Here is a 16,798-nt window from a genome sequence, read left to right on the forward strand (position 1 = left end):
GAAGTCTATCTAGATGCCATTTGTTCTGCTAGATTCTAGTCCTTTATGCAAATATAAAAACATAGTCTTTTTCTGAAACTCAAACAGCATTTCTCCCATATGTCCTCTCTACAGCCTTCTCTAAGCAAGCACCACAGGAGTAACACAGAGAATAGATGGAACTGTCTGCCTGTTAGAGTTCAGACACTTCGAACACTGTACAGTTGAAGCAGAGAGCCAGTTATAAAGTTTGAATGTGTTTTACAATGAATCACTTAGCTACTTATTGGAAGTTCTTGCCTACTGAGGCACATCCTAGAAACCTAGAAAAAATGGACAAGAAAGGAGGGTTGGATGCTAGCCTCACATGGTCAGTATAAGCTTTCTGAAAGGAAATCTCTATAAAATTTCTGTGCACAACACTAGACAAATTAAATCCTGCGTTAGGAGGGTACAAGTAATGGCCTCAATTTTGCAACGAGATCCATTGGAGCATATTCCTGTGCTTGTGTGGAGCTCACTGCAGGAATTGGGTCAAATATACTTACCTGGAAAAACGATTCCTATTTAAAATTAGACAATTAATTACCAAGGTGCTAACTACACAGATTTTTAATAATAGACAACAGACTCAAATAATGATTTGATTTGTTTTACTAAAAATGCACTGAGCATGATCTTATATTAAAATGATTTTGTAACTGATTAATAATGTATTTTGCAATATTCTAATGATTTAGAATGCAACAATTATGACGGCTTTTTACCTCATCTGGAGAGGAGTAATGCTATCATTACTGTATATTAAAGGCAATCACATATATTGAATGCCTTTAACTGTATAAATAGTGAGGAAAGCAGGTACTGCTGAAAAATCATATAAAAGTCATCGTATTTCGAACCAGAGTTAATACTGCTTGAAAACCTGGCTATTAAGGACCTTAAGCAGTTCAGATGAGTTCTGAGTGTGAGGTTTAGGTTCATAAATAATTATTTATGTAGCAATAATCTTCTCCGCATATCACAAATAAACTCTGCCCTCAAGCAGGCAGCAAGTAAAGCTTAGCTAAAATTATTAAAAAGTGAAATGTCAATAAAGGGCTAGAAGCAGATAATGCCCTGGAAGTACTGTACAGCTTGTTGATGTTGCAAATGAGTTGAAAGTATGTTGTTGTGTTTAAATCTAGAACAACATATTCACTTTGTTGCAGTATATTTACTACACAGTCACTTTGTTGCTTCTGTAGGCTGAGTCCATTGCGCACACCAGGGGCTCTTTGCATCTCCCCATACCCACCACAAGCTCCACGTGTACCGAACTCCCAACCTTTCTATTTGAGGGATTCCCTGCAACTCTCCACCTACCTCAATTAAAAGCAACCTCAAAGCTACTCTAACTTGTGCTCAGACTGCCCATATCCTGTAAGAGCTGTGAGCAGCTGAGAACAACAAGAGAGTATTGCAAGAGCAATGATGCCCTGGCTGCACCCTGACCTCAGACCTTGGCACATCCTCTGACTCAGATGCTGCATTTGCAGTACAGAGGAAAGCGGTGTTTTAGAACCACCCCAACCCAGGGATCCCCCTCCTGATGCCAGTGATATTCCCCAGAATGTGGATGTATTCTGAACCCTTTACACTTACTGATGCAGGGGGCCCAAGGGCAACAGACAACACTTCCAATTATTCCCACTTCAGTAGCATCAAAGTAAACATTTGCTGGTCTGATTTCACAGCCCTTTTCAGGCAAAAGTCTCACTAAAGTCAGTGCGAGCTGACATTGATTCTGGAACTGCTAGATCAAGCCTACCGAAAATTTATTCTTTATACCGTAAAAGGCATGCTGCTTTTTGCTCAAGGTTCTGTTATCACCTCGATACTGGTAGACTATTTTCTCCTCTTAAGAATAGTTCCATTATTTAACAAGGTTTAAAAGTTCAATTTACTGGGCATAATTCTGATCTCAATTTCTCAAACCTAACAGGCATCTCCACTGTTATAAAGAAGGTAGTATGGTGTAGTTGGGAGCAGAATTTGGCCCACAGAACAGTAATCCGTAGAACTGCTCTTTTTCTTTTTTAAAAAAAGATACCACAATTGCTCCACATTTTTCCTTGGCTGGAACCAAGGAACAATGTGGGGTGTCCTGATGTGGATGCTCACACATTGAAATTGCACTTTCCTTACTTTTTTTTAAAAAAAACTACCAGTAGTCCAGTAAGTTTGTTAGTTAATTCCCTTAAGAAGTTTGCAGTGCATAGTAACTGTACTGGCTGATTTCTACAGATACTAATGTTCACATTGGTTTCCCTTTATTAACAAGGTTTTCATTCTTTCTGAATTCTCCAAAACCTCTGTTTTATTTTTCTTGCTAAAGGCTAGGTTTTTATAACAAAGGCAATTCAGTAGCTCAGCCAGTTGAGAGTCACCATTAATGTCATTCCCTCCTCATTTATTAATGGGTCTACTACCTCTCCAGTATTTCTTTTTTTCCCCATGACATAGTTGTAAAAGCCCTTCTTGTTCCCCTTTAGCCAGCTTCATTTTCTGCAGCCCTTATCTATCTTTCTTTTAAAAAATGTTAAGATGAATTAGATTTCCACCCAATGCTGCAACATCGAGGATCATTTTAAATAAATCATTTTCCATTACCTATTTACTGTAAATCTACCTAAAACCAAAGTTAACAAATGAAGATCACAAATGAATCACAATAACACTTTCCTCCCAAAATATGCCAGACTTGTGATGACTTTTTTAAAGTCAAAAGATGACTCTATTAACACCTCCAATGCCATGTGCTTCTGCATGCCCAAGGCTACGCTTTGTGAAGCCTTCCCATTATTTTTAATGAGTAGCCAGGACCTACACAGTGTACGTCCACAAGACCACAGAAGTGCCCCTTTGTTGCCTGTGCATCATAGATCCTAAGTGTGTGAAAAACTTAAAAGGAATGCTGCTGCTTTTTAAAAGATTTCCATAAAGACACGTGATAATTTCCTCCCTTTGTCATTAGCTAGTATCCACTTCTCCACAAGTAATTCAGGCAGTAAGCTACTTTAAAAAACTAAATTAAATTAAATTGCTGGCAAGTTCCAGTCTCAGTGTTTGTTAGATATCTAGCCAGCCAAATGATGCAATAGCTTGCATCCATTATGCATTCTTGAAGGAGGCGGCCAGTAAATCAGGATGCTTGCTGTGGAGACTGTCTAGTGAACTGTGCAGAGATATGCCCAAGTCCTTCAGGGAGAGGGGACATTTTCAGCCTCTCACATGCTATTCCAATAGGTTTTAGGATTTAACTAGTTTTCCTTTTGAACTCTCCAGTTAAGGACACCCATGTACAGGGAAACCTTCACTTGAGAGCCACATAACTTTATGTCCAACAATTATCGGTCTGCAATTGTCTCCTTGCAGTGACCACAAATCTTCCTCATCTATTTTCACACGCTTACATTTTATCCTTTTATTCCCTATTCCATATCTGTCTGCATTTCAGCCCATCCCCTCTCATTGCCAGAGGGGAGAAAAGCTGGTATTTTCCAGTACTTTCTGATGTGAAATGTCAAATGCCCTGCTTGTTACAAGCAAATTTGCATTGTTACAATGGCATTTGAGAATAACACATCCCCCCACAGGCCTACCCAATCATTAGAGAAACAATCTGATCAAGTCAGTTCAGTGGAGGGATTAGTCTTCCCTTCTTTGGAATTGTTCATCTATATCAGTCCTTTTATGTCCATTTTACAGGTCTCCTTTGTTCTTTCAAATGCCTCACTGCCAGGGCTGCTGATCATATGCACTAAGCACATGCTAGCATATGGGCTGTTTACAAAATGTGTGTGTATATATGACCAAAAAAAAATACCTTCCTTCTTGACAAATAAAATTGCTATGAGTTTGGAAACCTCCACAGTACACCTTCTGTTTCCTGGGCCAGATCTTTAGCTGATGTAAATCATTATAGCTCCATTGCCACCAGCTGAGGATCTGACCCACAATCTTGAAAGTTTTCTTGATGCCTTTATGGGTCAAATTATGGTCTCAGATGCACAGGAGTAAATCTGGAGTAACTCCATTGACAGCAAATGAGTTATTCAAGTTTTACACTAATATAACAGAGAGTCAAGGAACATTTCTTATGTCTTTTATAAAGGAAACAAGTTCCCCTGGGCTGATTTTCCACTGCTCAAATCTCATTTGCAAGCAGTAGGAAGAGTTTAGTCCATCGCAAGCTGTTGTAAACATGCCTGTCATATTGTGAGCAAATGCCTTACTGGTCTGAGAAGACTTTTGGCCAGTTATATAAAAATCATATACCCCTTAACGGGTTGGTGGACAGTTAACACAGACATACATGCACATCGTGTTATTTATCACATAATACTGTGCACACGTACATACATACACAGATCTTCACAAAGTGATAACATGATGTGCTTTAATGTAATCAAATAGGGGCATTCTCAACATTTTAGGACAAATATGGTGCATCTCTAGGATGGCAATATAGGGTAATTCTGCATTTCAGTGATCTAGTGAAGACCAGAAAAGTTTGTGGACTGGTAGTGACATCAAGACACACAGTACTACGGAAGAATAAAAGACACTCACCTTAAGAAGTTCATAATGCTGAATGCCATTCACTCCAATGTCAGGATCAATGGCCGAAGGGACAGAATAGCGGGAATTAATGGCTGTGTTCTCAGGGATGGAGATGTTAATGACTGTTGAGGGGAAAAGGGGAGCGTTGTCATTGATATCCTCTATCAGGAATCTGATCTTGACCAGTCTGAAGACTTCATCAGGCAAAACTGCTACCTCCACCTCATAAAAGCAGCGGTTCTCACTAAAAATGCCAGAGCACAGCTTCTCCCGGTCTATGCGGTTTGCAGTCGTGAATATCTCACCGGTGTTTTCCTCCACCCGGACTAATGGCACATCCCCAGTCTTATACACAAGCTTGAACTGAAGAGGTGATGAAAGGGGCACATCCGGGTCCAGTGTCAAGTTCAGATCCTTGAGCAAATTGCCAATCAGGACATTTTCCGGCAGTTCTTCCCTCACAGTATAATTCTTCTCTTGGGCACCAGATTGAAATACAATGCAGGCTAATAAGACTGCCAAGAGGTAGGTTCCAGACAGCAAGTCCATCTCCAGAATGGCTAATGAGTTCTCCTGAAGAACACCAAGAGTAGCTGGAAAAAGGAAAGAAAGGAAGAGATTATTAAAAAGCCCTAAAGCAGTACGCCAGCCAAATGGTGGAAATGCGAAAGCCAAGTGATTTGAGAATTGTTGCAAAACTAGGTCAATGAAATGCTATCTTTTACTGTGACCATTGTTACATAAAACGAACAGCAATAAGGAGATAATCCCTTATATCTGCTTTTTTTTGTTCCCACTTCATAAATGTTGAGTTCAGAATGTGAAGAATGGATCCTCCAAAAATATTAGAGTCCCTATGAGAGTGTGTTCTTCCCACTCTCTGCTCCCAAAGACAAACCCTCCTTTCCAGCCCTGCCTCAGCCACATTGGCACTCATCTTTCTCTCACTCCCAACTCCTTGATCTCATTCCCTAGTGAGGCAGCCAAGCCAACCTCATCCCACCCCAGCAAGTGGTCTGCAAGCAGGCGTCAGCTGTCTGCCACCTGCTGGGGTGGGCTAATTCACTTCTGCATATGGACCTCTGCAGACCACAGAGCTGGGATACAAACTGTACTACTCTTAATCCACCTCTGAATTTTGCACAACTAAAACTACATGACAGCTCTAAGCATTAAAATGTTCTATCATCTAATATAGCAATTCACACGAGCAAGGAAAACTAATCAAAATGATGTCTGAAGAACTTTGGCCAACAACTGATGGAAAGTCCAACTACTATCACAACACACAGCAACCAGACCACTTCAGAACCAAGGAAGGACTTGATCCAAAAACTATTGAAGACAATGAAAACACTGCCACTCATTTCAGGGGGCTTTGGATCAGGCCCCAAAAGAGCAGTAATCAAATCACACCAATGTTCTATGTGCTTGCCTGGGTGCTCCTCTTTCTGCTTCAAATTTTTAAAGCTCTTATTGGGGCACAAATCTAGGACCAGTTGTCATGAACTAAGCTACTACACACCAGCAAGATGAGCTCCTAATGGGTTCAGTCCCACATATGCTGAGAACCTTGTCAGATAACGTCCATACTGGACACTTGCCATTGACTTCAATGGGAGTTGTGATTTTTTTTCTTTGGTAGGGGTTGATCTCACCTTGTGATCAATGGCTACCTTTACTATGCTGGAAAATCAGCAACAGGGCATTTTTCACTGTATTAAAGTAATTCTAAATCAGGTCAAATGAGTCTAAATAACCTGCCAATGTTCCTTTCTCTTAAATACGCTGATGATATTCAGTGAAACTTAGTTTATGGCATCAGTACTAGAAAAGGACATGTATGCGTTTCAGGGAGAAGAAGAACAACATTCAATACCATTCTGCCTGTTTTCTGAGCTACACACAAACCGTATGCTGTATATACAAACATAGATGCCTTGAAAACCCTAGACTTGTGGGGGAGGGAGAAAGGTGATTATCTTTAGTTTCAGTATGGATGAATCCCTCCAGCAGAGTAAATTTCAGGAAAATTATAAAAGGTAGAGGTCTCCAGTTGTGGAATACAATGTGACACTACATCAGTGTACACTATCTTACCACTCTTGGTAGAAGCATCTGCTTCTCTGCAGCTCCTGACCTCTGGTACAGCCTTCCTATGGGCAAGACACTCAGCTGGCATCAATTTAAAATTAACTTGTGAAGTCAGTGGAACTACTTCAATTTACAACACCTAACGATCTGGTCCTCTACATCCCCCTTACCGACTCAACTGCATCTCTTCTTAATGTTCATATATATAAAAAAAGATGTTTCTTTCCTTGCTCTCCTAATTTTATTCTCCTTCTGTTCTGTATGATTTAACGCCATACATTTCATCCCAAAATGCTTTCCATGGAAGACGCATCACAAAATAAGTACCTGATCATGCAAATCTTTACATACCCAAGAAGACATTATTCCCTATTAACTGCTTTGGGGCTACTCAATGAGTGAGGATTTGCAGGAGTGGATATTAAGTTCATGTTGCATAGTACTATATTATCTGCAGCAGTCTGATAATTCAATGTAAGGTTTAATGCAACAATACACAGGCATTCAGGAGTGAAGGAAAAGTATGGTACAAGCAGTCATTTTAAAAATCCATTGTTAGGGAATATTAATGCACTTTTGAATATATAATTAAGCAAGTTATCAGCAGCTCCCAATGATCAATAACAGTAACAGTATTGTAGTATATGTATTTGATGACAGGATTCTGATAATACCATATAAATATACTACTATGGATATTGCACTATTTTTATACCTGAGCATGTACTGTATTAATGACAAGCTACCACCAAAAATCCTCACATCCTGTTAAAGGAAACACACACACACACACACACACACACACACACACACACACAGAGAGCAATACAAAGAAATTACTTCAAGAAATAAATGAGGTGTTTTTTTATTTTATTTTCACTATAGTTGGGATAAATACATCTATAGCATTTCCTTCCGCCACAATAAGGAAAAATATATGCTTGCCACAACAAAGAGCTAGTGTTTAAAATGCTGTCAAGGCCTCAGAATGGCATTATGTTCTTTAAATATTCTGGATGTACTGGAGAGTACTGTAAACATCAAATATTGAAGAAAAACTGCAGTAAACATATACAGGACTGGTATCTGTGGGATAGTATTTTTAACCTTATTGGTTCACTTGTGAGCACAGGGATTACAAAACTAACTCAAAGCTTTACCTCCTGTGAATTATAGTCCCAGTGCTAAAATTGCTTGTGAAACCATTAGGATAAAATAATGCACAGATAATAATTATAATAAATATCATCATAAAAACAATGTATAAATATATACACACATCTACAGACCTGTACATATATAGATTATACTGGACAACCTTATAATTATTAAGGTAAAGCTGTTATTCTGTCCTTAATTCATCTAGCCATACTGCAACTCTAAACACAATATAAATTCTTATACCTTACATCACAAGCTTAAATGCAATAAGTTAATAGTGGTGTTTCAACCTAAACTCAGAGGTCCTTAAATTTTGTTTTTATTTTTCAATTTAAATTACAGCCATATGATATATCTTACATTGTTTTCATTAACAATTTAATATACTCATGGTAAGCACACAAACCATGACATCCATTAATAACAGTTGATGAATAGTACCCTGAATGTGAGACACGCACATTGGACACTGTAGGTCTGATTCTCTTCTCTCTTCATTGTAAATCAAGACTAACTCCACTGCAGTCAATAAGCCTGATTCTCTTTGTGCAATCATTTTCACTAGTGCAAAGTATGTATAAAAGGACACCATGCTGATTTGGTATCCCATATGCACAGGTGTAAATTATACAAGTTGCATAGAATATCAGGGTTGGAAGAAACCTCAGGAGGTCATCTAGTCCAACCCCCTGCTCAAAGCAGGATGAATCCCCAATTTTTGGCCCAGATCCCGAATAGGTCCCCTCAAGGATTGAACTCAGAACCCTGAGTTTAGCAGGCCAATGCTCAAACCACTGAGCTATCCCTCTCCCCGCAGAGCTAGTCAGAAAACAGAATTTCCATCAGTGGGAAATTCTGACATTTTGAAATTTGTTTTCATTTCCAGTTGGAATGAAGAGTCAGGATTTCAACAACAAAAAAATTGTGGAACAAAAATTCCTTAAAATTTTGATTTGTCAATATCAAGACAACCTTATCCCACATATTGTTTAGATAATGTCAAAATGTTATAATATATACACATACATATTAAGTATAATTATACATATACTTATATTAAAATTAATATAAAAATCAAAACAAAATAATACATTTGATTTGGAATCATTTCACATTTATTTCTGTCAAATTTTGTCAAAAGTACCATGTTCCAGCAAAACATTTTGATTTTGATGAACATCATTTTCAACAGGGAACTTCCATCGCAAAATTTCCAACCAGCTTTACTGCAAGATCATGAAAAATCAGGCCCAGGGGAGTTACATGAATGTAAAATGGGTGTAAGTTAAATCACAATCATGCTTATGCATACTTTGGTATTTTGGTTGGGGAAATAAGTTCCACCTTTTTACAGTCACTTTTAGACCCTCCATCCCATACAAATCTGCTTCTGGTTTTTATTTTTATAAACTAATCAAGTACATATATATATTGACTGGGGTTTGGAGTTTTCATGGAAAACGGCTTACCCTGCAGGTTGAAAAAGTTACTGACACTGGTTTACAATTCTTTAGTTGTGGAAACAGAGACTATTTTGAAGTGATATCTTTTTTCCCTTCTAAACCAATCGGCCTCAATGTAGCCACGGTGCTTTAAGGGGCAAAAGCAACATGATTCAAATTCTCTGTTCAGATATACGGAGCAAGCAGCTCTTGCCATGGGGCAGGAACTGCACTTAAAAACAACCCATTTATATAGTGATGGCTGTTCTCTGTCTGTCAGTTGTGCTTGGACTGATGGGGGTGCTATGGCAACAGCAACAGAAAGAAAAAAAGGAGGGGGAGGTGTTGTCTAGCAACAAAACAAAAGGTTTGCAAGACATTCAGGAAATCAGAATGTCTCTAACAGAATAATACATATAATATTTCATTGGCTCTTGCTCATATTTCCCCCTATATATATAAACCTATAAAAATGGGAAAACCGGAAACTAAGAAGGTGAGCGCAAAGAAGGAGACCAGAGAAATGGGAAACTGAGTTAGGCAGAGAGAGAGAGAAGGGGATATTAAGGGCAATTGCAGAAGGGGGACAAATGACTGACACTAAAATGGTGACGATAAATTGATAATGTGATAAAATAAAAAGGACAGAGAAAAATAAACAACAATGTGGGGAGGGGAGAAAAGCAGAGTCACTGTGGGGTGAGTGAGTTCTAGATGGCTGAGGCCCCCTGGCAAAGCACATATTGCTGCTGCTAATACTCTGCTAGTACCATGACAAAACAGGGACTTCTGGCTCCATGGTTGCCAACGCAGCACCTTTCATGAGCCCTGCTGACATTTTAGCAACTAAAAAAATGAAGAACAAAGTAGTTTATCAGAAGGTAACGTTAGCTTGTGAGATGCTGGAAATATTAGGGCTGTGCCTGTCACCTGAGCTGTGATGGCAAATGAACTATATGGGAGAGTGTGGGGGGGAAAGCATGGAGGGAGTTACACATTTGCTCATGCACACGCACTCTCATGTGTGAACTAAAACAAATACAGTTGTTATCCAACACACTAAACCCTCATGCTATAATTTAAGACATATTACAATTTATCTTCAGTTTAATAGCTGTGGGCTAATAGTTACGGATATCATACACTGGCTGAGCTGCAATGCAGAAAATAAAGATTAAAAAATGTCATTGGAATTTGATTTTAATCCAGATCCAAATTTGGGCTCCTTTGAATTTAGGCCTTAACCTGCTCCCTTTGAAGTCAATACCAAAACTCCCATTACATGCAGTGGGAGTAAGACTGGGACCCCTTAATTCATAGAAACCATGGTATTGATGCAGAAATGAAGCTGAATACCATATTCAGAGGGCTAAGTAGCATTATCTCTGGATGTCTGAGTTCAGATTTGACTTGGATTATAAATTAAATGAGTCTGAGTCTCTGTTTAGGCACTAGTTAGCTGCAGTTCAAAGGGCTGTCAATCTACCCGGAAAGGCCCATGGCTAGTATTGGATGAAGGGCTGAACATAAGAATACAGGAATATTATGTAGAAGTTTGTAGCTAAAGTTTGTGGCACTGAACTCCTCAGAAGGAAAAGTTCAAAACACTATGTCAAACCAATGTTTCTTATGGCAGAAGACCACTAATAGTATCTGCAAATGGCTGGTGACACATACTCTTTCTCTCAGTCAGCAGTATGACCTGAATGTGCTTTAACTTCTGATCAGTGCGAGCCAATGCGTACCTACCTCAGTTCCCACAATCAGTTCTTTTTACTCTAAGACTTCTAAGTGCCATGTCATGTGCTCAAGACTTCGAATCTCTGAATCCTTCTGTTCAATGCTGACATTAATAACACATGGTTATCAGTTTTATTCCATGGGCATCAACTGCTACATTGTTAGGTGGTTGGTGTTTTTTTTTTTCTTCTAGAAATCAATAACTTGTGTAAAAACAGTGATCTCTATTGTTCATCATCTCATAGATTATGTTTTATTCAAGAAACTGACTTGTTTTGATGAGAGAATATTTCAAGAAAGATACAACCTTCACCTGCAGTTCTTATTTCAAATGACAGTTGGAAATCTGGGAAAGTGTTCCCCCCAACTGGCTAAAAAAAGTTCTTTTAGAGCTAAGAAGCAAACTAATCTCACATCTTCTCAAATATTTACTCACTCCACTTAATTGAAGGTTATTTTTCTGTATAATTCTCTCTCTGTCACTATTCCAGGCCACAATCTTTTTGTAGCCATCAATAACCATGAGTATCCACCCATCCATTCCATAGAGATGCTTGGGAAGAAAGCCTCCCTCTCTCAGAAGAACAGATCTGAGGAAGTTTCCTGCCCAGAAGTAGAAACTTAATGCTCTAAGAGTCTGGTTTGTCAGATTTCCTACCTGTATAACTCCATTGATTTGACTGGGGCTACATTACTCTTAATTTACACCACTGTAATAGAATGAGGCCCTACATTCTTATCACCATTGGAAAAAAACAGTCATATTCAAATGGAAATTCAGAGGAACAAGAGCAAGACTTGGGATTCTTCACATGCTTAAGTTTAGGCATGTGTTTAAGTACTTTATTGATTCAAGGCCTTGGCTCTTCCAGGAGCATTGTATTTCTAGGTTTTGATTGGCATAGCTCCTGTTCCTGTAGGAAGGGGAAAACCTCTCCTCACATTTACTATTGGGAGTGTAAGAAACAAGGGGAGACATCTAGTAGTTGCTGAAGTCACACAGTCAAAACTTGGAAAACAGCAAAGAGTTTCTTTTGCTAAATGATACAGTTCCAAATTATTAATACTGACCTGCAACTAATGTGTATTGTGGTAACTTCTGAGGAATTGCAACTTGTACTGATAAGATATAAAAATGAAACAGTCATAAAGAAATGGGCAATGCTGTTCTGTAATCACCTATGCTCCATCCATATGCATCTGGAAGGCTGGCACAGTGGATCCCCCTCATTCTATTTATTGTTCCACATTAATCCACATATAGCTGAAGTCCCCTTCCGGTTAAATCTACAACTCCAAGTTTGGGAAAATGCTGAGAGCTAACACAACTGCAAATATTTCAAAAATGCTATGACTATCACTTATTTCAGAAATCGTAATCACATGCTGCATTAACTTTTCCTATAAACTGGTAACACTGGGAAATAGAGGGCACTGCTATTAGCAACGAAACAGGTTTGCACCAGTGTTGAGAATTAGATATATGGAATGAGAACTGAAAGCATGGAGGAAAAGGTGAAGATCTCCCCGCTGATGAGATGTCTACTTCAATTTACTTAGGTAGAAGCACTGCAGTACATAAAAAAAAAAAATCTATAATGCAGCTAAATGCTACAGCTCAATGTTAAAGAATTGATACTGTAGCAACAATTAAAACACAAGAAAAACAATGTACAATGCATTGCACAAATAAAGAGTCAGAAAATGGCACCAGAAGAGTGCTAGGAAATTCTGTATGTCACATCTAATCTAAAAATGTATTTCTGTGCCGCCACACGATAATTTTTTACTTCCAAAAGCCCCCGACAAGAGAATCTAACAGTAAAATATGAAATGAACGTACCCGAGTGTTAGCCTTATTTCAACTTAGAACACATGATTACACTTTAAAATGAAAGTAAAATTATGTATCAGCAATTTGTCTCAATTCCTTGGCAATGGGTAGGGTCAAGATCACTCATGTTATCACTAATGCATTTTGCATTAGCACATTGCTTCCAGATAATATTAACCTTCACCATTGAATAGGTAGAAACCAGATCCACTAAACAATTCACTAGAAATTTCTGAATCTAGGATTGGGGGTGTTGCTTAGGAGCACAAATTATTTTGCTTGACTGGCTACTACCTACCTACTAGATAAAAGTCTGGTTAAAAGCATCCTGTCACTTCCCTGCAGAAATGGCAACTTTTCTTGCTTTCAATATGGAAACAATCCTTCGCTGGACATATCCCTGGTCCAAAAACCAGGTATGTTCCACTTGCGCACTGTAGGGCATGCCATGCACAAAACATATTGTGCCTCTAAGAATGGATAACTGGTTCGCAGAACGTAATGAGTGTTGATGAGACAGCATTCTATTGATGGACTATTGGGGTTCATGTCCATTTCTTGGACTTGCATGTGCTTTATAGAGATGTTGGCAGGATTTTATTTGAAATTAGGCAGATTTGGGGCCTATCATAGCTGAGTCAGTTTGATTAACTGGTCTTATTTGTTAGGACTTAAATTTGGGTTATTCTGTCCTGTTTGGGGCATACGTTTGTGTGTTGTGAGACAGAGCTGTTTTGTCCCTCAATGATGACAACAATGAATTTATGGAGTACTCTGCCCAGATGGTACAAGACATGTATGTTTGGTGAACAGTGCAAATGTATCTTAGGCACTTGTCCATTGGGGCCCTGTATCCTAGACTGCCACATTACTGACTTGTATTCTCTATTTTCATATTACTATTAGCCTGGTTTGGGGAAAGGTGAGAGAGCACTGAAGGAACACAGTTGGCTCTGATGTATTTTGGTATGTGGTTATGACCTATTTACAGAAAGGACAGGCTAATTCCTTAGGTCTATATTTCCCATTCATTTGTGAAAAGGACCTCTCAAAATTATGATTACCTGATGGACAGCTGAGCTGGCTGCTGAAGGGGAAACTGCATTTCTGGAACAGGTTTTAGTAATAGATTAAATTCCTGTGCATACCCGGTGGGTTAGGGTTTGTCTGGACCAGAGCTTCCAACAACAAGCCCCAGTCTTACTGGAATAATAGATTGCTGCGGCTGTGGCCTCTCCTTAATGGGGAGCTATAGGCCACAGCACCATCAGATTATTCTCTTCTAGAGGTCCAAATGCTGCCTTTTGTTGCAGCCTTCTGGGCCCTGGAAAGAGCTCCTCCATAGTGAAGGTCCAGGCTGTGAGTGGGAGTCTCCCTAGTGTGATGGCCCCACATAAAGCACCCGCTCTTCCATTTACATCCTCCCATAACTGGGGGCTAGCTGTCTGCTCCTCTCTCTACAACTGACAGCTTGAACGCAGCCCACAGGGGGCAGCTGGGCTTCTCTCCCCCTTTGCAGCGGGGAAGTAGAGGTAAACATTTTCTCCTCCCACACACACACTTTTTTTTGTGGGGGAAGAGGGAAATCATGGTATAGGCATCCAGTTGCAAACAAATAACAGAAAATAAACTCAGAGCCACTTTTTCTCTGAGATACTATGTTTCAAATCAGTACAGTAACTACAAGCCATGGGCCTGGCTGGCTCTCCAGTGGGAAGGAGTTAAGGGCAAGACAAAAATATGCAATGTTTCTTTCACAGATTTTCCTCCTCGCTGTTACACTGGTTGAGGTGGGAGGGATAGGTTGTCACTTAGGAAATGATGTGTGGGACCCACAATCCCACAGATCCCAGGGAATACTCTGGAAGCCAGAGTCACCTGGAGAGTGAACTTTTGCTTGCACATCAGGTCCATGCTCCCAAAATCATCCACCCTTAGTCTGGTACCAGGGACTCATCCTGACCTCTGCTCCCCCTGACAGCATTCTCCTCTCAGTGGAAGAGGCACCTCCACAGCTCCAGATGTATTAGCTTGATTACCTGATTGCCACAAGGCCTTTGGGGGGGCAGGCAGGGACAACTGGGGGTGGGGGGGAGTAAAGGTGCATCCCTCAGCTCTACCTTCACCCTCCTTCTATGTCCCAATCCCATGTGAGAACTCCACAAGTGCTGCGGAAGAGAGAATATTGCCATGGAGATAGCTGACTTTCCTTCCTGCCAGGGAGCTGGACAAGCCATTCAGAGGGTTTCCCCTCCATGCTCAGCGCTTGCAGACTCTAGCTTCCCCCTTATAATTAGTACTGAAATCCAGAGGATAACAACTATCTATTGCATTCTTTCAGCGCCTGAGTCTACCCTGAAAAGTAGACCTTGTGCAGTTTTATGGACAAACAGCACTGAGAAATCCACCACGTCAGAGTACATGCAGTACTTACAGGGTCCATCCTGATACTAAATGGATTACAGGAAGAAAAAGCCAGGGGCACACGTTCATAGACATGTATGGTGGGGGGTTAGCACAGACCTCCCATTGACTTTAATGAGAGTCAGACAGCTAAAACACTTTGAAAATTTAGGGGTCAGAGTATTAAAGGGACCATATTTGGTAGTGAAGTTAAGGGCACCCCCTGTGTACTCCTCAATGCCTGGATGATGGAAAAGGCCTTTGTCTTTCAATTCTGTAGCATGTAAAATTTCTTTAAAAAAACATACATATGCAAAACAGCTATATTTTATTCTTCTCCAAAAAGTGAACAGAAGAAACAGGCAAAAATATAAAAATAAAAAACCCACCCTCCAGGCATTTTGATTTGTAACCAGCAAAACAGACAAGAAACAAAAAAACCTGCCCTTCTGACAACAGCTCTTCCTATTCTCTCCAGGGTGAATTATGGGTTTAGAACTTATTGGGTTTTTGTTTTGTTTTTTGCCTTCCTGTCTAACCAAAAGCTCCATCTAGAGTAAAGATACTCACTTTTCGCCCAGAAATTTAATGCAGAAAAACATTCCTCCTTCCCCCTCCCCATCTTTGTCATTCTTTCTTTTGGAAAATCTTGTTAAGACAAGAATGAAATGTTTTTTTATCTTTATATTCTGTAATTATAGCTGAAATCACAAAATCTGGAATATTCTCATTCATTGTATAGTGTTCCTTCCCAACAAGAAAAAGGACAGAACATTTGCTCTCCTGGGATGAAGTCTTAGGATTTGTGCATTAGATTTCAATTTCCAGCCTCCTAATCAGAGCTTTAAGAAGTTTGTAGCTGCATCCTTTTTTTAATCCCCTCCTTTTAAATTACGTCTATTTCCAATGAATCTTATTCCTGTCTATCTTCTGGATAACATCTATCCCTTTACATACCCTCACCACCTTGCAGGATAACTTCCCAGAAGTTAACATACTGGTAAACCAATCTGTCAGAGTAGGATACAAGACTGAAATTCAGGGAAGGGAAGGTTGGTGAACCTTAGCTAGATATCCTCCCCTAACACACACACAAATGGTCAACAAGGCTACCTAAAATAGGATTAGGAGATTACAGTTATAAAACAGTTAGAAAAATTGATTTTAATATTTGCTCTTCCAATCTTCTTAAGATTGACTCAAATTTGATATATTTTGTGCCATTTTCTACCCTATTTCCAGTTTTGTCAGGCTGGTGGTTTAAGGGCCCAATCCTACAAACCCATACACACTGAAGTAGTCCTTACTCATGCAAATAGTTCCATTGACAACAAATGAATTGCCTAGGCTAGCACAGGACCCTAATTGTGCCCTTTTATTTTCTTTTATAGTTTATTCCATAAAAAGTAGAATAGTTCAGACAATTTTACATTCATCCTTGTGAGCACTTTCACAGAAAGAAAAAAAAAGTTTCACACACAATCCATTTCCCCTAAAAAACAAGTTTACAAAGTGCACGAACAGTCAAATAGGAAAGTTT

General features: G+C 39.4%; 1 protein-coding gene across 4 annotated transcripts in view; it reads right to left on the bottom strand.

Moving 5' to 3' along the window:
* PCDH11X (protocadherin 11 X-linked) overlaps window positions 1-16,798 on the bottom strand; it is a 949,600-nt gene that overhangs the window by 855,853 nt on the left and 76,949 nt on the right. For 3 of the 4 annotated variants that reach the window (XM_074964440.1, XM_074964439.1, XM_074964442.1), the window contains exon 2: window positions 4,594-5,177. The exons of the other annotated variant lie outside the window; for it this stretch is intronic. In XM_074964440.1, coding sequence (XP_074820541.1) covers window positions 4,594-5,133 — 540 coding nt within the window. In that variant the 5' untranslated portion in view covers window positions 5,134-5,177. The remainder of the gene's footprint in view (window positions 1-4,593; window positions 5,178-16,798) is intronic. 4 annotated transcript variants of the gene reach the window in all.

This window comes from Natator depressus, chromosome 9 (genome assembly GCF_965152275.1).
Source record: "Natator depressus isolate rNatDep1 chromosome 9, rNatDep2.hap1, whole genome shotgun sequence".
Taxonomy (NCBI): Eukaryota; Metazoa; Chordata; order Testudines; family Cheloniidae; genus Natator; species Natator depressus.